The sequence below is a fragment of the Brugia malayi genome (assembly GCF_000002995.4).
Source record: "Brugia malayi strain FR3 genome assembly, contig: Bm_v4_Chr3_scaffold_001, whole genome shotgun sequence".
NCBI lineage: Eukaryota > Metazoa > Nematoda > Chromadorea > Rhabditida > Onchocercidae > Brugia > Brugia malayi.
In genome coordinates this window covers 846,993-872,047 of record NW_025062477.1, presented here as the reverse complement: position 1 = coordinate 872,047, position 25,055 = coordinate 846,993, and the positions used below count along the sequence as shown (strand labels likewise).

At 24.8% G+C, this 25,055-nt stretch overlaps 2 protein-coding genes across 2 annotated transcripts; both read right to left on the bottom strand.

The window, feature by feature from the left end:
* Positions 1-498: 498 nt before the first annotated feature.
* Bm6864 (ATP-dependent helicase DDX1, putative) lies at positions 499-7,514 on the bottom strand (the record flags this gene model as incomplete). Its single annotated transcript, XM_001893705.2, has 19 exons — positions 499-620; positions 766-886; positions 1,100-1,238; positions 1,677-1,749; positions 2,006-2,078; positions 2,208-2,278; positions 2,439-2,535; positions 2,626-2,727; positions 2,797-2,937; positions 3,410-3,553; positions 3,978-4,137; positions 4,453-4,652; positions 4,859-4,912; positions 5,232-5,458; positions 5,818-5,901; positions 6,076-6,207; positions 6,726-6,843; positions 6,969-7,032; positions 7,447-7,514. The coding sequence occupies 19 exons, from the start codon at positions 7,512-7,514 to the stop codon at positions 499-501; spliced, it is 2,190 nt and encodes a 729-aa protein (XP_001893740.2).
* A 1,447-nt stretch (positions 7,515-8,961) lies between these two features.
* Positions 8,962-13,090, bottom strand: Bm9586 (LIM domain containing protein; the record flags this gene model as incomplete). Its single annotated transcript, XM_001893706.2, has 10 exons — positions 8,962-9,093; positions 9,390-9,458; positions 9,655-9,837; positions 10,097-10,195; positions 10,449-10,789; positions 10,951-11,044; positions 11,249-11,386; positions 11,562-11,882; positions 11,996-12,151; positions 12,932-13,090. The coding sequence occupies 10 exons, from the start codon at positions 13,088-13,090 to the stop codon at positions 8,962-8,964; spliced, it is 1,692 nt and encodes a 563-aa protein (XP_001893741.2).
* Between the last annotated feature and the right edge of the window lie 11,965 nt (positions 13,091-25,055).

Here is a 25,055-nt window from a genome sequence, read left to right as displayed (position 1 = left end):
GGCTACGATAGCTACGTCTTTATATGTCAGATAATCAATTTGTGACAGTAAAAATTTTAGAAATTTTTATATACTTCTTGAATGTTATAACATACATGATTCCTTGACTATTTTTTTTTTTTTTTTTACTCTTTTTTCATAAACATAAATAATCTTTGACCAATAGTGCAATTACAACTTAAAAAATATGTGCTCGTTACTTACGAAATATTTTGAAACCAATCAAAGATATGAATCGTCTCACTCATCATTTCTTAATGAAAATACGAAACTTTAGAAATAAACCATATTCATTCTGTTTTGCACTAAAGTTCTCATTTAAGAAACAATTAAAGAATAAGATAACAATGAAACTGTTATAAAGAAAAGAAAAAAAAAAAAAAAAAAAAAAACAAAATCTTCTAAGCTATTAAACACGAAACAATAATTGCGCCAAATACTCGTTTGAAGATCAATATCACTGCAATCCACTCTCTCTCTTTCTCTCTCTCTCTCTCTCTACTTGCCCTTTTCTGCAGCAGTAAACATTCTCAAGTATGATAGTTGCAATGAACGTTCCAAATCTGCAAGTTGTGCAACTGCTCCGGATAATTGTACTGCATGTCCCTCGTAAAGAGAACCTAAAAATAAATGAATTTTTTTTATAAGTTATAATTAAAAATATCTTAAAACGACTGAAAACTTACAAAGTTAACAAAAATGAAAATATATATACATATATAATAACACTGCGAAATAAAAAAAGATGAATAAAAATTAGCATACCAGCATTAGTTCGTTTCGTTCCATAAACAACTTTACCATCAAATTCATCAACTGGTACGATGAAATCATTATCGATCTGTGGAACAGTTACACCCAAATGCTCTTCAATATCTTCCAAAAGCTGAAATTTATGAACGTAGAATTTACGCTTTCTTACAAAAGAGCAATTACAAGAAGAAGTAACTAGAGAAACTAAAAAAAAAAAAAAAAAGAGAATTGTAGAAATCTTAAATGACACTGATCGTTGATCAACATTTACAGAAATATTGAAAACATTAACAAAAAGTTTTCAAATTTAATCAGAAAAAACATTTAAGTAAACTGGAAAACGAACTTTCGGTTCATCGTACCAAATTGCACAACCACGTTGTGTTATCAAAGCTGTATTTGAACAATTAACACCCCGTGAAGGACATTTATGATACCATACCTTTTCGGGATATGCTGAAACTAGAGAGATCGCCAAACCCATCCTAAAATTCGTCTCAACTTAGGGTTCGAAAAAATAGTGATCCATCTCGAATTAGTAACAAACAAACAGGTAATACGAATTATTGAGTAAATGTGATCAAGATAGACAAATTCAAGACATCTAAAGATCGTATTTTATGAAAAGTCGCAATTAACGCTTAAAACCAAGAGGCTAAGGAGAAGATTTCCATGTAAAGTTTAATTATCTATTTACTTGTTTTTACCTCTCTTCTTCTGTAACCCCTATATAAATACCTTTCTGATTTATGGTTAGTCATTCCATAACAATGAACCGTTTGCTTAAAATGCAACTACCAAAAAATTGGAAAATTATTAACATATTAAATATTTGATATGCTAAAAGCAACAAGAAAAAGAAAGAAGTAAAAAAATAAAATAAAATAAAAACAATTCGAGAAGCTGTGAAATAAAAAACAAACCTTTCTGCGCGGCCCACACGACCAATTCGGTGAAGATAATTTGCTTTTTCATCCGGTAATGTTACATTAATCACTACAAAATGATCGTTACAACACGAAATAAAAAAAAAAAAAATGCACAGAAACTTATACTAGTTGTTTCTTGAAATTCCCGTGATAGTGACATAACTTTGGTTTATAACATAATTTTGCAGTTACCAAAAGTAAGACTGTTACACTAAATATTTCTCAAACAAATTTTCTTTGCTATGATCACCTATCAATCATAACGGTAATAAAAAGGTTATACGGCAATAAAATTATAAAAAAAAAAAAAAAAAGAAACAGACCAAATGGAATGCCTTTCACATCGATACCACGCGCAGCAACATCAGTGCAAATGAGAAATTTTGCTTTGCCTTTCTATAACTAATTTAATTTTAATAAAGAAAGAAAAATATTCATAATAAAAAAAAAATTGTGGCTGAGAAAAAGTTTTTTTTTTTTTTTAAAGGATATGTTTAAATTTTCTTCTTTAAATCACAAACGAACTTTAAAGGCATCCAAATTTCTGGTTCTTTCATCCGGTCGACGATCACCGTGCAGGCAAACGCATGTGAGATCTGAATAAATGAACTAATAGCATTACAAAATCAATAAAAAATTAAGTTCAAAACTGATTACAGATAAATATGTCATGAAAAGTTCAATCCTAAATCGATTTACTGATTATAATTTTCCTCAAAACTCAATTTTGTAATATTTTACAACTCTCAACACAACCTTGTGCTTTACGTTTCAGGTACCTTTCCAGATTATCGCAATCAAGTTTTGTACGACAAAAAATGATGCCCTGATCCATATTACATTGACGAATGGCCTGTAAAAGACAACGAAATAGCTAGAATAGAATTTGAAAACTTGAAACCCTGTGAAATGTAATGGAAAATGAAAAGAGACAAGAACATACCTTTATGACGTATTCACCTTTTAGGATCTTTGTGCCTTCCGACAGAGTTTCTGGGTAATCACTTCCAGGACGAATTTCATCATTTGCATGGATGCCATCAGTCTGAAAAGAAAAATGAAATATATTAGAAAATAATCTAAATTTGATCTACAAAAGATTATCATAACATACCTGCACTCTTTCCTGCGGTTTTAGACGTATCCACATACGGTCTATCTTGGCATCAACTTTGCAAACAACATGATGAACGGTCTCCGGTACAGAATCTTGTCCTTTGAGATCTACCCACTGTGGGAAATGCATCATACGATCCTGTAAAAAGTATCGTCAATGTCTGTTAACATTACAAAACATTCCCAAATCAATCCTCGTTGACAAGCTAAAACCATGTTACTTTACCTCATATTACTTCTGTATAACCATTGAAATGTCGTTATGAGATTGTCAAATTGAAAAAGTTCATTTCAACATAACTTATCCGCTAAAACACAATAGCTTCTCAACACACTTGAAATTTGGACCTGTACATTAAACTGTGCTTCATACTTTTTAGTATTATCACTGCATGTCTCGAAAAAATAAGGATGAACTTCCAACTCAAGCATATAACACTCCTAATAATTATTTCACTAATCTGAATATATCACATTCTTAAAACAATCCATCAGGAATATTAAGAATTTCAGTGGGAAAAGTAACTGATATTTTCAGTGGCTAGATAGATCAGATAATTAAACAAAATTAAAATAAATAAAAAATGACAAAACCAAAGAATGATACTTACAGCAAGCTTCTTAACATCAAAATTATGCAGCGTTGCAGAGCAAACAATCATTTGCAAACGTTCTCCTAAAGCCGTTATCTTCGGCAGCGCAGCATGAATACGCTCGATAGTAGGCAAATGATTTTTTGCTGATACTAAAGAATCCTGCAGTTTTGTTTATTAGCATTTTAAAGAACGATATCTCATCAATGAAACTAATCCAAAGAAGAAAACTTTTTACAGGCTTCATAATTCTCGAAAGATTTTACGCACTTAGAAATATAAGGTATGCGTTTTTCTGAAGTTTTCCCTTTTTTCTTTTTTGTCAATTTGCAAATATGTCATCATTTAACAAAAAATGGTATGAATTGCAGTTGACTTTCAAATATGCATGTCAAAAGTATTAAAAAATTCATTGATGAATTAAATAAAGGATTAATAATTTACGAAGTTAAAAAAAATTCGTTAAGGAAAACATTGAATAATCAAAGAACAAATGATGCACTTTGTAGCACATTATAGTTCAATAACTACTGAAGCAAAATTGTAATAAATTAAAGCAAAAAAGATATAAATAATGTATACTTACAGCTTCGTCTAAAATGAAGAACCGAACATTCGATAAAAGAATTTTACCACTTTGGATGAAATCTTCCAATCTTCCTGGTGTACATGTAATTATATCTATGCCTGACATGATAATTCTTAATTGTTCATTCACCGGAATACTGCCTATGACAAGTGCATTCCTGAAACCGACGTTTATTCCTTCTTCATAAAAAAGATACAAAAGAATAATAAAAAATTTTCAGTGTTATTTAATGTCAATGTATCTACCTGATCTAGAATAAAGATGCGAACATTGGATGTTGAAACTGCTAATTCTATTAGGAAACAGCATATTAAATTCAAAACAATTACAAGTTGGAATACCTTTAGTAGTTTGCAAGAATATCTATTGTAACCAGACACTAAAGAACTTTTACTAAAAAACTTCATATGTGAATCCGAATTAGTTAAGGCAATAATTGAAGCAAAATAAGAAACTATCATCGGATTATCACCTGATAATTGGCTCCTTAAGATACTTTTTGAAGGTTTTCAACTGACCATCTGTTTGTTCTGCTAACTCCTTGGTAGGTTCAAGTATGATACAAGCTGGTGCATTTGGTTCTGTGATTTTTTTTCTATCGTTAACATTTGAGGAGCCATTGGGTGAAATAACAGTGTTTTCTGATGAAGCCTTGCAGACTGCTATGTAGCCCTAAATTTCGAAACAACCGTTAATCTGGTAAGGTGCTAGAAAACTAAATTGCCTTTGGAATCGTCCTTAAAGTTGCTAAAAACTTACGTTTGCTAAAACAATATCAACGGTAACAGAAGCAATCGAATCAGTCTACTTCTCCAATTTCAATAAGGTAAAAATATAATTCCCTAAAATTCTTTTCAAAAATTGAAACTGCCACAAACCTTCGAAAGATATTTGAACTCTGTTTCACCGAAATTAAATCGAATTTCAGCATTCTGTAATACAAAAATAATTTGCGATGCGGTTAAAAACTATTTCATAATTTCGAAGCTCAAAAAATGGCACTAATCAATCTGTGAACACGCGAATAGAGCCCCCAAACATCGCGCCATCATAAACGACATTTCGAGATATTTAAATAAAATAAACTGGATTCTCTAATGTACAGAATAAATCCCAACATGATTTCTAATATAATATGCTGCATTCATTCTAGGGAATATGCATAACTCTTGGAAAAAAATCACAAAAACAAAATGCCACTAACTAAGAAATAAAAAAACCACACTAAGAAGAAGAAACTACATATTTTACCTTCAAAACTACAGCCGGATATAGTGCTGTATTCCGCAATGCTTCTGGAATATCAAAAGCTTTTCCTAAATGCTTGCCATTTTTTGAAAAAGCAATTGTTCCATTATCCAAATCCAACATGCAACCAATCGTATCACTCAATGTGAACGAAGTACCATAATTATCGAACTGCCGGTTATAACTTTTTTTTCCAGTACCACCATAACCAAAACTTTTATTATCAGTACCTTAAAAATCAGTATCAAAATTAAAAAATCATCTTTCGTACTAAAATTATATAAATTATATGAAATCAATTTTCATTATTAGAGAGAGAAAAACAGCACTGCTTAGAGAGATTCTCACACTTGAGAGCTATATAATTGAAATTAATCTGCTTATTTTTCTTGTTCCAAAACTTCATTGTATCAGTAAGTTGAAGAAAACTGCAAAATATGTGACATTAAAACTGAACTGGGCTATAAGTTAGTTTGTGTGCTGCAAAGTATAACCAATTTAAACTAGCTAAAATTCCAATATAATTTAAAAATTGATAAATTAAGCAATTAATAAAGAAAAAAAAATTATACAAACTGAAAATGAATACCTAAATCAAGAACAGCATTCGCAGCTGACCATCCAAGACGGCATAACCCATCATCAGTAACTGTACCTTCATAGTAGTATTTCCCTACAAAATTTAAATGCTTTTTAAAACTTTCATTTCGCTAAATTTATTGGATTTTAACATATACGCACTGGCACTTGGTACTATAACGTACAAAATGATGCATATATGCATAAATTTGCCAAAAATCATACTAAAAAAAGAGAAACAAACAAAAAAAGATGACAAAAGCAAAACCTTTGCCAACAACACCGCGAGTACAGCGTGTTCCATTCCATGCCTTTGGATCGCGACTTTGACAAAGTAATCCATCCGGATCAATCGCAAGATTGTTGTCTCTATCATGTACATTTAAGCACCACCTTTCACCTGTAACATTTATAAAAAATCTTCTGTCATGACTATAACTAAATTGAAAATAAATTGGAGAAGATCTGAAAATTTATCAATGTGTAATAAACGAAATCTTATTTTTCCTTAACTACTATTTTACTCACTTTAAATCTGAAAAGTGGTTGTGCATATTTTTAGGTATCTTATTCTGGTTTTTGAATAGTTTGTTGAAGGATAATATAACTTGAGATGTCAGGGCATATTTTAACTCAGGCCATATTTTAAAATCTGCTATGCCCGTGTACTAAATATATCTCTACTCTAAGAGATGTAAATTAAAGAGTTACTTTCCAAGATATCCACAAAATATTTTTAGATAAGGTGTGAACAAACACTCTTTTCCTAACATCCAAACCTATGTAAATTGCTCAGCAGAGGGACAAATACTTAAATTTAATGATAAGCCTTCAGCACAGAGGAAGTAATTCTTTGAGGTAAACATTCAAAATAATTAAGTTAATTTAGTTAATAAAACAGTGCAAAGATAAAATTACCAATAGAATTAGTCGATTTACGTGCTTTACCCAACATTGAATCACGTAATGACTCCCAAACGATTTGCAGTACGGGAAGACAAAACGCACCTGTTTTACCACTTCCTGTTTCTGCTGCCTGAATCATCACTATGATGTAATCTTTATTAGCAATATTTATTTGATTCCTAAATTTTTCCAACATTTTGTAAAACACAAAAGAAAAACCGATTCGAATAAACAAAATGAACAGAACAAACATACCATAAGTACATCACCGCCACCAAGAATTGCAGGAATTGCTTCGGATTGAATATCTGTAGGCAATCTGAAGTATCAATAAATCTAAGCTACAGGTAATAATAAAAAAAGCTCATTCACTCATTAAATACTTGATTACAATGAAATTTGATGTCAACTAAGGATAATATCATTTCGTCCTGTCATACAATTAATATCCATAGATAATGCGAAATAAAATCATCGCATACTGCATGTAATACCAAGCATTTTATTCACAAACTGCAAATCTTTTTTCTTTTTCTTTTCTTATTTCTGAAGTAAACTTCAATCAGGAATTTTTGATTAGAAATTTTATGAGATGAAATCGCAATTTCTTTAAAAAAAGACTTCCAATTTTATTTATAAATAAAAGTTTTATTTTTATTAAGTCATTTAAGCTTTTAACTAATAAATGATAAATGAAACTTGAAAAAGATTAAAATAGTGTTGAAGAACTAACGTCCATTCCATTTCGTCCACAGCTTTGCCCAATTCCGGCAGTACACCCAATTCTTCGAAAGCTGTCATCCTTCTTAATTAAATATTTTCCTAATCCAAAACAACTGTTAACCGGAAATCCAATAATAACCGGAGATGAATATAAATGTAACACATACAACGGAAATACTCGTCAACTGTTGGCTACACGTAACTAACACGTACGGCTTGTGAAAATTATAATCCCACCTGACTATTATGTCGGAATCCGTGCCGTTTTATACTACGAGATTCCGGATTCTGTACTATTGTCGGTTTCAGTAAAAAGAGAAATTTAATGGCTTATTATATTTTAATATTCTTTCACTATATTTATCATATTTTAATAATACAAAGTAAAATAAGTAAATGTAAATAGAATAAGATAAGCAGTAATTCTTTAATAATTTTGATTTTAAAATGTCATTCTTTTTTCCTATTTCATTGTTTCTCTTTTTTTTTTAAAAAAGAAAAAAATTATTTTACTTTTTTTCTTTCAATATAAAAGTATCAAGGAAAGATTGAAAAAAGTTTATTAATTCATTGAAATTTAATGCTTCCCACTTATCATTTGTAAGCCAAATTTTCCCTTTTTTTTTTTTCTTTAAAATTTACTTTGATGTTTCTTATATTAAAAATAAATAAATAAAGACTATTTGCTTTATTAATCCTCAAATTTTTAATTATGATTAAATGATTTATAACTGAATAATACGGCAGTATGATATATAAATGTGTAAGTACAATGAAAAAGTATTTTTTTTCTGATACAAATTATTGTATTCTTGCTAATTTCTTCAAAAAAAATAAAAAATAAAAACTTAAGTTTGTTAATTTGTATAGCATTAGGATGACATGTTTATCAATTTAGGTAATGCTTTTCAATGTTTGAGAGTTAATCTTAATGAGCAAAATTATTTTCATTTAATCTTCTAACAAATAATTTTTTAGTATCTTATTTAGATTATAATTTTAATTTTTATTATTTTTTTTTTAGTTTTATTTTTATTTTCATTATTAAATTTAATTTTCCAATGCTTCATTTCTCTCTTTTCAGATGTGTGAAATGATAGCAAACGTGTCAACAAAATGTGGAAGTGATCACATTCAGACTTTTTACTTCATTTGACAATGGAATATAAGTGACAAAGTTTAGTATATTTATAATATTGATAAAAAAAAAAAAAAAGTATTACTTAAAACAAACAATATTACTTATACAATTTTGAATTTGCCGAAAAATTTGACAAAATAAAAATGCAAACGTCAAAGTTAAATTTTTATTTTTTAATTTCAACGTTAACAAAATTTTTTTTTTTTTTTTTGTCATAACCGGATAGAATTTTAGTATTGTACATAATAATTACGATTATTGATTGTTCGTAAATTTGCAAAATTTTAGAAACTATTGGTACTATTGACAGCAAAATAGAACATTTATCATCAGAGAAAATTTGAAATGAATAGCAGAATTTAAGTGAAAATTTTTTAATATATTTCATAAATCAGTGATTGGTTTTGAATCGCCACCGGTTCGTACCCAATGTATGTGACAATTTTTGCATAGAAGATGATCATTTAATGGATAGCAACGTTTTTCCGGTTCATCCGTTAATTGCATACCGCAACCCTATAATAATAAAGCAAGTGTGAAGTGTGAAAGATAAATAGAAATTAAAATTAGAAATTAAATTTTTTAAATTTAGATCATATTCTTTCCTGCTCTCTCTCCCTCACTCTCTTTTATTCTTTGTGGTTTCTTTCAGATTACACAAAAATTGCATTTTGGATCAGTAAAAATCTACAATCAAAACAAAACTGACATATCTATCAGTGAAAGATTCCTGATAAGGAAAGATACCAAAAAATGATTTTAAAAAAAACCTGAAATGATAGTTTAAACTGCATAATTGAGAAAATTCTTACCTTACAAACATAGCATTCAATATGATAATCACGATTGATTGCAACAACATGAACTGTCTCTCCGGTTTCCTGAAAATGAAAGAAAAAATTTTTTACTGCTGAATCCCGGATAAACTACAAATATGATAATATTAATTTCAAAAGTTTAATTATTGCTATAAAATGATATCAGTTAATTCATTTGTTCTATTTCTTCACATAATATCAAATTATTTGTTTAAAAAAAAAAAAAAAAAAAATCATAATAAAATATCTTAAAAATCACTTTATTAGGCATAATTGCTTTTTGACATGCGGCACATTTTGGCGCAAAAAGTCTATGATAATCTTCCGTACAGTATATATGACCTTCCGGATCCAAAGCAAACGGAACACCATCCAAACAACTTTTACATTTTTCACAACGAAAACATCGTGGATGATAGGATTTCCCAAGTGCTTGTAAAACCTATCAATTTTTTTTTTTTTTCTTAATGAAATTTAAAATAATAATAAAAATGCTTTTCTTAACAAGAAAAAAAAAATGTTTTTTTTATTTAATCTTTCATGTGCTATTTTTAGCTAACTTTGAAATTTACATTTTTTCTATTGGAGAAATTAATTTTAATTTATTGCACAAATTTAAAAGTAACATTTCAAAGTTAAGTCAAATTTAGCAGTAACATTTCTAATTAATCTAATTATTAATTACAATGATATATATATACCATATCCATAATAAAATGTGAGCATGCAGCACATCGTTCTGCACTTTCATGCATTCCACTGTACAGATAATCTTCTTCACAATATTTTTTCCCTCGAGTCTAAAAATTATCAATTTTATCTAATTTATTAATTAACTAACTTAAAATGCATTACATTTCAAGATTACTCTAAGATGGAAATTTTTACTGTAATTGAATAAGTTTTAATTATTAATTGTTGCGAATTTCAAAGTTATATTAAAATTAATTTTTTTTTTTTTTAAGAAAAAAATTTTAAAAATTGAATAAATTCTAATTATTGTAATTGTTGTGAATTTCGAAGCTATATCAAAGTTAATTTTTTATAAATTACTTTATAAAATTTTTTTCCTCGTAACGTTCGTCCACATATATCACAGGTAAAGCAATTCTGATGATATAACTGTCCAAGTGCACAGGTAGCATCCATTTCTTCCATAATAGCTTTTTTACATAAATCACAGATACCAATTGGCTTTCGATTTAAATTTAATTGTTTTTCTAAGCTATTCGTTATCTCGTCATATTTTTTACGTTGTACTGATACACCGGAATCGGTGGATGCCACTGAATCCATACTCTTTTTTCGCCATGGTGGTATTATAGTGAAAGTATTTTTCGGCTGTTTATCATCATATTTGTTTGGAATATTTGTTGAAGGAGGTTGTTGATTTGCTTAAATTTTGTTTGTTGAGAGGAAAATTTGCATGATAATGATTAATCATTTTCGTTGTTTAATTTAATGTTTAATGTTAGTCTAGTTTATAATTTAATTTAATTAATAAAGTGAAGGAAATTAAATTAGCTAGTAGAATTCTATGAATTTTTAAAAATACCGTTCAAATGAATGTTATTTATGCTTTTCTTTGTAATATTTCCATTCATCAATAACCTCTCATTTCGATCGATATCTGATCCATTAATCGAATTCTGAAACATGATTTTTTCTTTCTTGAAGACTTTTTCCGTTTTCAGGAAAGCTCATCATTTATAGAGGAAAATTCTAAAGGAAACAACAAATAATGAAGTAGTGCTGGTAGCTATATAACGATATTCATGTTTCGTTTTTTGAAATTTTGTGAATATTTCAATTCAGAATTTCAAAAATTGTTTCGGAAAATCATAAGGAGCAACCCGATTTAATCGCCGAATTGGTGGTCCACTGTGATAGTATGTTTTAGCCGGTGAAATCAAAGCATGATAACCACTATCACTACTAGCAGCACATGGTGTTGCCCGATAAGTATCTTCGTTTGGGTCAGTCCAATTAGTCTTAAAAACGGATGTTTCATCAACAAAACCGGAAATCGTATTATTTTGATTCAACTGGCTTATTTGGAGAATAAGGAGCATATATGGTGAAGGAAAATAAATTAGACGGATTTTCAAAACTATCATATTCCATAGTCCCTAATGAATTTATGCTAATTTCAGAAAATTCAGATACCGTGCTTGATTCACTTGTTGAAATTGATGAATGTGAAATTTCCGTATTACTGGAAGCACTTGCTGGACTTATCGAAGCTATATTTTGGGTGTAACTGGATTTTTTTCCATTCATTACACCGGATACGGTATTTTCACCGGATACTGTAGCCACATTGATATGATGATACTGTAGTGGAGTTTTCGTAATGACTGATGATGAATGCTTTTCCTCAGCATTCAAGCCTTTGCGGACAGTATTTCGAACAAAATTCGCTGATCGTGTTGGTGACTGATGTTGATGTTCGTACCATGGATTTAATGGACGACTAGCTGACACTACCTGAAATTTGAATTTTACAATTTGTGTTTAATTTCATCTGATTTATATCTGATATGAATTAAATTTTGACAGCAATAAAAACAAAAAACTAGCTATTAATTCCAAATAATTACCTGTTCTTTAAGTTTGCTAATTTCCTCCTTACTCATTTCATTTTTGTTATTACTTTCAACAGGTATGTATGGATTGCCGCTACCATTTCTGTTAATTAAACTTTTCCTACTAAATGATGTTCCTGGTTTTGAATTCCATGTACCATTTCGGACATGCTACAAATGAAGGAACAATTATATTAGTTAAAAAATATATATATATATATATATAAATATAAAGTTCAAACTATGGAATTAGATTCAGAAAAAAAGAGTTAAATTTATTCGCATTTCAAAAAGAAATTTTTCGTCAGGAAAAATTGATAAATTTCATGAATTTTCATGTTTTATTATATAAAAATCCATTAACTTTTATTGCTAAAATTTACAAAATTTTCTTCACTTCCCACATTTATCTGACATTCGTAACGCTAACAATTATTAACATTTTTGATTTGAAAAAATAGTATATAGCTATATCAGCAATGCCTATATATTGTGATATGCTAACTGATAATTTACTGATATACTGATAATTTCGTAGTGCATCTATGAATGAGATGAAGAAAATGGATGAAATGATGAGGAATTTAATGAAATTAAATGAATCGAACTGTGACTTACTGATAAAGAAAACCTAAGAAAGTGATGAAGATAAAAGATTTGAATGGTTATATAGTTGACAAATGACTTGGATAATCTGTCAAAAGCAGAAAAACAAGAAGAAAGCAATGATCTTTTTTAATTTTCATACTATCAAATAGCAAAAAATTGCTTCTCTCATTGAAAATTATTCATTTCATACATTATTAAATTTTATGTTTTGTTTTTTTTTTCTTTTTTTCATTTTCATATTTTCCATTTTTTCTTTTTTATAAAATTACTTAATAGAAGTAATAATAATAAATTTAATAGAAGCATAATATAATAAAATTAATTAATAGAAGCATAATATACCTTTTGTTTTTCTAAATTAATATGATGTAATTTTAGTTCAAATTCTTTGCTCATCGTTTTACTATCAGCATCACTAATAAGACGTTGTGGTGGTGGCGGTTGACCGAATGTGTCAAGTTCACGTAAAAAATTACGTGTTTCCAATTCTACATCCGTCATACCAAATTTTTTTGTATTGCTGAAAAATGTAAATTTACAATTTCATTTATGATAATGAATTAAGTACGTTTCAAAACAAATTTCATAATACTTATGCTAATCTTATCGGTTTTTTTAAACAAAAATCTATTTCAGTAATTTCAGTGAAATTTTAAAGTTTGAGTAATAAATAAATTCTAGAGAAAATTTTTTTAATTTTTACACACCTAAATCTGAATTAGTATTTTGTAATTCCAAAAAATATCCTTTAAAAGCTTTTTTTTTTTTTTTTTTTATGATTTAGAAATTTCAACTATCATTTATAACATTTAAAAGAATCACTCAATTGTTAGTTTTAATTACTAATGCATCTATCAACAAAGTTATCGAACATAGAATTAAATGGTATCAGCGAAATGATACTGAAATGAAAAGAATGTCAAATGAACTTTGTGAAGGTCTTCAATAAAAACATTATTTATTACTCAAACAAAAATTATTGAAATTTTATTATTCCAACAAAAAATTAATTTTTGAAAATTGAATGAGAAAGAAATACGATTTTGCTATTTCGAATGCAAAGAAATACTATTTCGAATGCAAATTGCTTCAAAAGATGAATGAATGAACGAATACAATTAGATTGTCAAAAAAAAAAAAAAAATAATAAAAAATTTTTTTCTATCATTAAAAAATATGAAAAATAAAAGTGTAATCTGGCTAAAAAGTTTAAATTTAAATATCAATTTTAAAAGTTAAATTAACCAATAAATTAAGAAATAAATTGTAAAATAAGCAATTGTTTTAATGCATTTGTATTTTTTTTTCTCATACAATTAATACCATAACAATAAATTTTTTGTCTCTTTTTCAAATGATTATTTTGCAAAATATTTGAAAAAGACCCTTCGTCTCATACATAATTGACAAAAAGGTCAATAGTAAAAGCGATGGATGTAACTCTGAGATGAAACGGACGATGTACAATTTGTAAAATTGTAAAAATTGCTATTGAAAAGAATGAAAATGGAAGTTGAAATCATTTCACTTCTTATTTCATTTCTATTTCTTACAGTATTAGTTGAAATTATGGATTATATATTAGTCGAAAATTACTCAAAAATACTTTTAGATTTAAATTTATTAATATAAAATGGACATTTTCATTCATTCATTCCCATAAATGCATCTAATTTTGAATGCATTCATATATTCTATAATAATTGCAAACTAACTATTAGAATTCATGAATAAAATGCAAACAAAGATCATTCGATCGATCGATTGATTGATTGATCAGAGTAATTAATCATTTGCAAGTTAAAATGATTGAAAAAAAAAAAAATGCGTGAAAATGAAATAGATGAAATAATGAAATGAAAAATGAACTGGATATTTTCATCGAATAACTTTTAAAAAAAAAAAAAAGAAAAAGATTTGGAAAGAAATAATCAATTTTTTTTTTTTTTTTTTTTTATGGAGAAAATTAAGAAATCATAAATTTTTAAATTTTTTCTAGAAAATAAAAAAAAAAATAATAATTTTGAATTTTTATAGAATAGTTATAGAGAAAGTAATGATTGAATAAATTGAAGAAATAGAGGAAAAGAAAAATTAAACGAAAAAATGGCGAACAGATGTTTTTCAAATTTCAAAATTTTCGTGCCAAGTTAAAGTACAAATAATTTGTTTGGGAAAAAAAAAAAAAAAAAAGAAGAAAGGAAAATAGAACTGAACAGTAGATGATATGAAGCAAAAAATATGCTTAAATGATGATGTTAAATGCTTTTATGCTACTAATATTATGTTTTTTTTTTAAATTTAATTTAAATAAAAATAATTAAAATTTAATTTTAAATAAAAAAAAAATTTAAAGGAAAAAAAATAGAAAACAAAATCTTATTATCATTTGAATAAAACTAAAAAGTAAATAAAAAAAGAACCAAAAAAAAAAAAAAAAAAAAAAACAGAGATCAATAAATGAGAGATGAAAGAGAATGCTTATGAATAAAATAAATACTTTTTTATAGATTAATAAATATTTTATTAAATTAAAATTTTAGAAAATATTTTATTTTTTTAAGAAAAAAAAAAAAAAACTAAATCGGAATGGAAAAGAGAAATCATTTTATGATTAAAATAAATAATAATAATAATAATAAAGACAAAAATTTTTCAAAAAAACTTTTATAAAAAAAATTACTAATTTCTTTTCTTTTTGAAACATTTAAAAATTAAGCAAAAAATTAAATAGTAAAATAAGTAAGTATGAATAAAATGTACTTAATTTATTGACAATTAATTAAAAAATTTTAATGTTTTTTTTTAAAAAAAAAGATTTGGAAGAAATTAGTAATTGAGTAAATAAAAGTTTTATTATTTCTTTGAGAAAATATTTTTTCGATTTATTAATGAATCATCAAATTCTTTTGCTAAACTGATGATTATTTAGTATTGATTGATGATCACTTTTGATCAATATGCCATTTCGATACTTTTTTATTATGAATTCAATTTAAGTTTAATTTTACATTTTGTCATAGAACAAATTTCAATATTTATTACTTTAACTTTTATTTCATTTGTTAGAAAGGAAAAAAAAAAAAAAACAATTCAATTACTTTAAGAAATTAATTGATAAATAGCAATAAATATATTTTGGAAAAAAAAAATTGAAAATCTACTTTAATTATAATAATATAATTGTGTGAGTCACACAAAAGTTAATATTATGAATTCATTTTCGTTTAGTTTCTTTATCACTGATAATATCAAATACTTCAACAAATTCAATAAATGGTTTTAACAACAATTAATGATTAAAAATTAAAAATTTAATCAATAATTCCTTTTGAGCATTCTCTAAAAATTTTGAAATTATGTCATCAAAGAGTGCTTAAATCTCAGAAACACTGATGCAAAAAATGCAAAATTTAAATCTTTTTTTAAAATTTTAAATTTAATTGAAATAGAGAATTGAAAACGTGTCCAATTAAAAAGTTTATTAATTTCGCTACTGAAATATTGTTAAAACTTTACTTATTAAGCTTCTTTAAAATTTTATTTCATTATCTTATCAGTGATATCATTTACTTTTAACAGTATCATTTGAATGAGCATTTAGAAAAGAATAGTTGACGAAAAGTTGCATTTCAGTTAATAAAGTACGTAACCGATTGCCGTTTAAAGGCGGTAACTTAAAACGAAAGTAAAATGTCAACCAAATGTCATCCCATGGACTACTAGGCCGATTATAGATGATCGAAATGTTTGGAAGATGTTTGTTTGCATTACTTTTGAATAAATTTACTACTTAAACATTTTGTTTCCTTATGCAAATAAACTAAACATCAAATTATATCAATAAATTCTATAACAATTTGTACTAGCATTGATCAATTATCAGCAGAATGATATGATATGATATGATATGATATGTATGTGAAAAATTAAATAAAATTATTTATTTTACACTGAAAAATTTGAAATGTTTGCTTAAGAAATATTTGAAAATGATCGTTTTTCTACTTTTAAATGGCAGTTATATTTTGCTGATAAGTTTGGAAGGAAAAAAAAAAATGGATAACTTAGAAGCATCAAATAGCATAAAAATAAGTGATAAGAAGTACTTGTTAAGAAAATGTTGAGAAGATGATAAGTGATAAAGTAAGAATAATGAAAGGGGAAATTTAAAATTGAAAATAATTCCTAAAACAAATTCAAATATTTTGTATATACAAGAATCAATGAATGATAGCTTTATCAAATAACACAATATTATTTAATTAACTTATAGAAATTGAAAAAAAAAAAAAGATGAAAGAAAAATATTTTTAATTAAAATGAAAAGTTTAATAAATATATCTAATTTTACATTATCTTTTAATAACAGCAAAAAATTTCCAATATAAATAGGCCTTTTAAATTATCCAATAAATGTAAATATCACAAATATGGTAGGTAGTTTTACATTTGAAAAAAAATAAATTAATCTAAAAGATACATTAATTTTTTATCTAAGCTTATAATTTATATTAGTGTAAATTTAAATACTATTATTGAAATTTGTTTAAATTTTGAGAAAAATATTTTCCAGTGAAATTTTATGAGAAAATATGCAAACAATAACGAATAAAATATTCAGCTATTAGCTTAGATGCTTAGAACACAAAACAAAACAAAAAAAAAAAAAGAAAAAAAGAGGCGCAAAAGTTCATTGGCATGTATGTCATTCACCGCCAAATCAAAAAAAAAAAATATTTGAAAGCAATTAACGGAAAATTAATAATAAATAATAATTATAAACATGTATGTGTGTATTTGTATGTGTGTCAGGAGAGTAGTACCAATTTTAAAATAATATTAAATCCAATTTTATAATAGTTACATCTATCAGTTAATAATTTTTGCCTCCAATTATCATTTTAAACGAATGATTTTAAAAAAAGTGAAAAAAAAAAAAAAAAAAAAAAGAAGCGACAAAAATAAAAGATCAATAAAATGTGTACTGATAAAATATTGATAATAGAAAGTGATAAATTAACTTTTAAGTGTAATAAAATGAATTACTATTAGTGTTATAAAATGTAAGCAATGATAATCACTTAGTAAAATGAATTTTAATTTAATTTAATGCAAATTGATGAATCATTGCAAATACAATTATAATTGAACAAAGCATTTCATCCATTTTTTTTTTTGTTTTCTCATATATAATCGATAAAAATGAGCAATAATTTTTCTTTATTTAAGATTAATTCTTTCTTTTCCTTTTCCTTTTTTTTTTTATGATAATATATTTTTGTTTTTTTTTTTTTTATTTTTCGAAAAGTAATAAATGAAATTAATCATTTCATTTCATTTTCTATGATTAATCCTTTTTAAAAAAAAAAGGATTTATCAGAATATTTATTTCTTATTTCAAATTATTAAGCAATTTTAGTAAGATAAAAAAAAAAAAACATATAGGAAATTATTTTTTTAATTAATTCCAAAAAAAAAAAAAACAAACAAAAATTATTTGTACGAATTTTTTTTATAGTTTTAGTTGTAAAAATTAAATTTATAGAAACTAATTAACTAACTAACAATATGGGAATCATTGATAAATTTGAATTTTTGTTGAAAATTTTTTGAAATTTTACTGATATAGCATATACTATTTTTATTGATAATCGATTTAAAAAAAAAACAAAAAACAAAAAAGCAAAAAAATTGCTCACAGTTCGATTATTTGTCATAAATTTTTTAAATTCAAAAAAAAAAAAAAAAAAGAAATTCCATCTTTTCAAAGATTTGAATTTTGAAATTTTGTAAATAATTTGACATTGAAAAAAAAAAAAAAAAAAAAAAGGAATTTAACGATAGTCAATGATCCCACAACCCACAATTTTAAACGCTTCTTTGTAACTATACACACATACATACATACATACACATATACATACACATACACACATACATACATATACATACACACACACATACATACATACACATATACATACACCCACATACATACATACATATACATACACATACACACATACATACATATACATACACACACACGCATACATACACATATACATACACCCACATACATACATACATATACATACACATACACACATGCATACATACGTACACATACACACACACACATACATACACGAAATTTTAACTTTTATTCTTTCTTTCTTCCGAAATTTCTTTATGAAATAAATGGTATTTTTACAACGAATCATTGATACTCGTAAAGAACGCATTTATTTCCTTTTTTTTTCATTTTCATTTTCCGTAAAATCTCACGCAATTAGTGATCGCAACAATCATTTTCCTTTCTTTTTTTAAAAAAAAAGGAAAAAAATAGATTAAAATATGAGTTTTAGGGAATTATGTGAAATAGTTCAGATTGAAATTTGATGAGAAATTCGTTGTTTATCACACAATATTGATAACATTTTGTAAAAAGATTAGAAATAAACATGCTTAAATGACATATAGATGATAAAAGATAAACGATAAAATTGAAAATGCAATGGCTTAGTTTATTTTGCATTTAAAATTTTTGAATTAGTCATTCAAATAAAAATTTTTGAAATGAAGATGAACTAGTGGGATGCCCACAAAGATATCAAAGATGTAGAATTGAAGAGAGAGAAGAAGTAGGTGATCATTTTGGTAAGAAATACGATAAGATCTTCTCAAATTTTATGTTTATTTTCAGGGTGATGTTTATTTCAAAAATAATGTACTGAAAAGAAACTGGAAGAAAGATAAAAATTAAAATGAATCATTCATTTCAAATTTAATTAACAAATTGGTTTATTAAAATGAAACAACCATTCAATTATTTATGTTAAACCATTTTTTTTTTTTTTTGAATAATCGAATATTAAAGAATTATGATGTTTAGTTAGCAAGAAAAATTGGAAAACGGAAAATAGCACCGGAAATGGCTTACAGGAAATGCAAACAATAGACTTTTTTCAAAAAGAAAACACCGGAATAACAATTTGGATTGGTAAGAAAATAAGCAATGAAAACATTCGTATAGTGCTTTTAAGAAATTAATCATTTAAAAAAAAAAAAACGGAATACTATGAGAGAGAGAGAGAGAGAGGGAGAGAGAGGGAGAGAGAGACTTATATAAAAGAAATGACTACAAAGCTATATGATTCATTTGCATTTTTAAAAGATAAAAAAAAAAAACAAAGTTTTTTCGTAACTGTCAAAGTTTAAAGGTTTTTTTTTTTTTTAACTCTGACATAAATTTGAAGTTTCATATGCAATTCTATGTGGCATTTCAAGTGGATGAAGAACAAACATAAAAAATTTCACATTGATATTTGACCATACTAAAAATGAGTTTAAAAGAAAAAAAAAAAAAAAAAAAAATTTTGAAATGAATAAGTTCAATTGTAGTAGTAAATGACAATTGCACTTCAATTTAAACTTTGTAAAATTTTGAAAGTTTACGAATAATTGTTAGAATTTTAAGTTTGGTTTATATCTAAATTCTAAACTTTCCGATAATCCTTTGCATCAGTTTACCATATGAAAAGCTCAAATTACCATAATTGTTGTTTAAAGTTTATTCTTTAATTAAATTTATAGCTATTATAAACTCTTCAGCTCAACTTAAATCAATCAACAAATATATCATTTGTTGCAAAACTAACTTTTAGGATCAAATTTCAACAAAATTTGTCGTTTCTTTTCAAAAAAAAAAATAGAAAATAAATCAGTAAAATTACAATTTGAACAATTGTGAAAAGTTAAATTTTGTAAATAAACAATATTTGATTAGTGAAAGGGAAAAGTTTCATTTATAAAATGATAATGAAAATGTAAGAAATGACAATATAATATGAAGAAATTTTAAAGTAAAGAAGGACAATAACGTTTCGTTACTTTATAAACAATGTCAAATTTAATGGTCAAACGGAAAGACAAATATAAAACAAACAGTAAATATATGCATCTCCGGTATTGAGGAGACAATAAGTAAACGTATCCGGTAAATGTAAACATTTATGTATAGAGTAACAAATTAAAGGTCATCCAGAATAAGTAATTGAATTTCTTTCTTTTTTTTTTTTTTTACTCCTTTTTATTTTTATAAATTAATAAATAAAATATTCGTCATTTCGTACATTTTTGATATTGATAAATTGAAAATTGATGAGAAATTTCAATTGAAAAATGTGACAACAACAATAATACATTTGAATCGATGAATGAATAATCATTTGGAATAATTCTTTAAATTTAAAAGAAAAAAATATTTGCAATTTATTCGTTTGATTTTAATATAATTAATTCTTCGTTATTAATTTCTTTCTTTTTCTTTTTTTCAATAAATTTTCACTAAATTTTGACTATTTTAATTAATAATAACTCTAATTCGTTAATAAACTATCATTTTTTTTTTCACTTTTTATCTTTGTATTTAGTAAAAAGCATTCAATTTCAATTAATTTAATAAAATTAAAAAAAAAATGCTAATGAGCAAAAAAAAAAAAAAAAAAAAAAGCTAATAATACAATTGAAATGATTGATTTTATGGAAAAAATAAAAAAAAAAGCTGTGAGAAATGAGAAAAAAATTTGTTGATTGGAACACAAATTTTTAAAATGAAAACTGTTAAATCATTGCAAAAAAAAAAATAGTTTAAAGTAAAAATTACTTATTTATTTCGAAAAGAAGAAAAAAAAAAGGAAAAAAGAAAGGTTTAAAAATGAATATTTTAAATTATTTGAAATGGTAGAAGTACAAGATGAAATGATAAATGAATGTTTCAAACTGGGAATGAGAATGATAAATATTCGATCGTTATCATTTGATATTTCAAATCTGATTAAATTTGAAATAATCATATTTACAAGTGATGCTAAATCTTATCAATGAGTGTTAATAAAATAAGACAGTTTTTTTTTTTTTTTGCACCATTAAAAATTTGACATTAAAATTAAAACTGTTCATGTGATATTTTCGGGAAGTTAATGATCATTGTGACCTATAAAAAATTTTTTAATTATTTCTTTTTAAAATTTAAATTTTGTGCTACAAACATTTATCATCATTAATAGTGAAATTTTTAATTTTAATCATATATAGTTAGTATTTTAAAAATTTTTGAAGAATTTATTAAAAATTCTATTCGGTTGCTTTTTCTCAATTTTTTCTAAAGTGTAATTGAATGTATTATTTGTAATATATAACGAAGAATGATCAAAAATAAGAAAATAAAGAGATAAATGATGTAAAGAGAGAGAGAGAGAGAGGGAGACAGAGAGAGAGAGAGAGAGGATTGCTTATTATTGAAGAAATGAAAGTGATAAATGATAATCATATTATAGTTTTTATTTGCTATCATAACAAGTTGACAATGTTATTAGACGAGAAAAGCTATTTCTCTTCATCACAAATTTTATCTTTTATCACCTTTATCACTTTATTGTTATCATTCGTTATAATGGCATTAAAAAGGAAAAACATTTACAAATTATCTACAAAAGAAAAAAAAAAGTATTATTTAAATAACACATATGAATCTATATAAAGAATCAATTTTAAAAGTTCAACTTTAAATTAATTTCAATTAATCACTACAAAAAAAGAAAAAAAAAAGAAAGAATACATTAAAGTTTAACTTTTTTAAATGAAAAACAAACTTATATACTATGAAAGTTTAATTTCATCAAAAAATCTTTGAAGAAAGAAATTAAAATAGAATGAAATACTTTTTTATCAGAAATGTTAAACATTAATAAATTTCTAGTTTTGCTGTAATTAATATCAATGGGATTTAATAATAATAATAATAATAATAATAATAATAATAGCAATAATAATGAATTTTATAAGTTAAAAAAATATATTTTATATTATAAAATGAAGAAAAAGAAACAAATTATCACAAAAGATTTTTAATTGAAACAATGCTTAATAATGAATTAAAATTTTATTTTATTTGTACAATTTAAAGAAGAGAAAAGAATTTGCCTAACCATTCTGTAAAAAGAATGAAGTAACAAAGCAAACGAGTTGAGCGGGGCGGTATTTGTCTCCTGCTGAGTAATCGACTTGATCAAAAGGCGCTTATGAATGACCTTCACGGAGAGAGAGAGAGAGGGAGAGAGAGAGAAATAGCATACTCAAAGGATGGAATATTTGAAAATTTTTTCCTTATGAAAGCATAGTTACCTTAAAGTAATGCAACGAAAAGATTTGTTCATTTTATTGAAATATTTATTATTCAAATTTAAATTTTAATTCTATCTTAAATATAAAACTAACATAAACATCCAGTAATGAAAATATTAAAAAATTTAAATTTTACTTCATCAAATAAATGTATATTTTATTTTTTGAGAAGAAATTCCAGATCATTCAAAATAAAAAAAAAAAAAATGAATATTTTGAAAATAAATTTTTTTGTAAATTTAAAATCTTCACATTAAAGTTTTTAAAAGTTGAATAAAAAAAAAAAAAAAAAAAGAGAATAAACTCAAAATTTCTTTCTTTTCTTTTTCTTCTTGAAAATTTTTAAAGAATTTATAATGTTAAAAGAAAAAAAGAAAAAAAAAAGGAAATGGAAAAATTCTATAAATGTAAATGATATATACTTTTTATAAATAAAATTGGTATGATTTAAAATTGATTCATATTATTGTCAGCGTATAATCGATGTATGTCAAATAACATAAAAAATCTTTCCAAAATTGTATTATTGACATTAAGTTAAGAAATAAGTAAACAAAATAAACAATCTGATGAAGAGATAAACATCATATTTTTAAATTTTGAATAATACATTGTATTTTGATCGAATATATTTTAAATTGGAAATAAGAGAAATAACAAAGCGTTGAATTATTATAATTTTTCAAAATGTTTTAATTAAATCACAAAAAAAAAAAAAAAAAAAAAAAAAAAGATAGCAAAATAGCTCCAAAGAGTTGATTGATTAGTTCAAATAATTGATAACTCTAACTAGGTGATAACAAAAAACGAAAAATTACCTACTGATTTCAATAAATATAATTAGGTGTAAACTTGTATAGTTTTAATTTATATTATTATTTATCATCCATTCGTTGTTTATGTAAACAAAAGGAATGAAAGATTTTTAAACTTTTAAAAGTTTAAGTAATAAAAATGAAATTAATATTTGTTCCATTCATAAACCAATCAAATGTATGCCAGGAATGTGCTTAATATGGAACAATTGTTGTGATAGAATTTCTGATAAGAAACCAATCATATCATTGGTTCAATTTTAAGAAGAGGAAAAAGGAGTGTGACAGTACGGATTGGTGACAGATAGATACATCCATCCTTATGCTGTTTGATTTGAAATGACGATAAAAGTTTGAATATGTCCCCTTGGTGTGTGCCATCGATAGAACCGTTCATATCAGCCATGTAGAACGATTAAATTTTGAAAATGGTTACCAAAATTGATAATACATTTGATAATTAGTCAATCAATCAATCAATATATATATATATTTATGAAAATTTTTAAAAAATTTAATAATTTAATAAAAAAAAAAAAAAAAAAAAACATTTTAGTTATGATATTGTGTAGAAATATAAGAAATAATATTACATATATTTGATTTAAAATAACATTGAAATATTAAAATAATTATATTTTGATCTACTGCAATCATCTAGAAATGATTATTGTTGTGAGGAAAAAAGGCAAAAATTCAAATAAATTTAAATTTGTCGCATCAGTGATTAGCGATGATACAGCTCAATGAATACGAATGTAATTTAGTAAATAGATGAGGCGAAATGTTGACTGATATATGTAAAATAAATATGATATTTCAATATAACAATTGAAAATCAAATTTTAAATAATTTCATTTTGTTATGATATTAAAATGCAAAAAAAAAAAAAAAGGAATTTGTAAGATATATTAGAGATTTTTATTCAAATAATACGATTTTATTTTAAAAAAAATAAAATAAATAAACAAATTTTTATTACATTTTTGATATGAAAAAAAAAAAAATAAATGATAAAACTAAGAAGAAAAATGAAACTAAAATTAAAAAAAAAAAAAAATGAGAAATAGGAAAAGGAAAAAAATTTGTAAGATACATTAGTTTTATAAAAATAATACAATTCTATTTTAAAAAAATAAATAAAAAATAATTTTTTATTATAATTTTCTTGCTATTTTATTACATTTTTCTAGGAAAAAAAAAATGAAAATAAAAATGAAAAGTAGGAAATATTTATGAATTGAAAAAAAAAAGACAATAAAAGTTTGAATTTAAATTTAAATGATAATGAAACTATGTAATCTCGAAAGGAATGCTAAAATATTTTTGTTTTTTACTGTTTTTTTTTTTTAATAAATATGTTAATAATAATAATAAATTGTTGCTCTTTCTCTTACTACAATAACAATAAATATATGTATTAACTATTTCTTAAAACAATAAGAAAAAAAAATTTTTA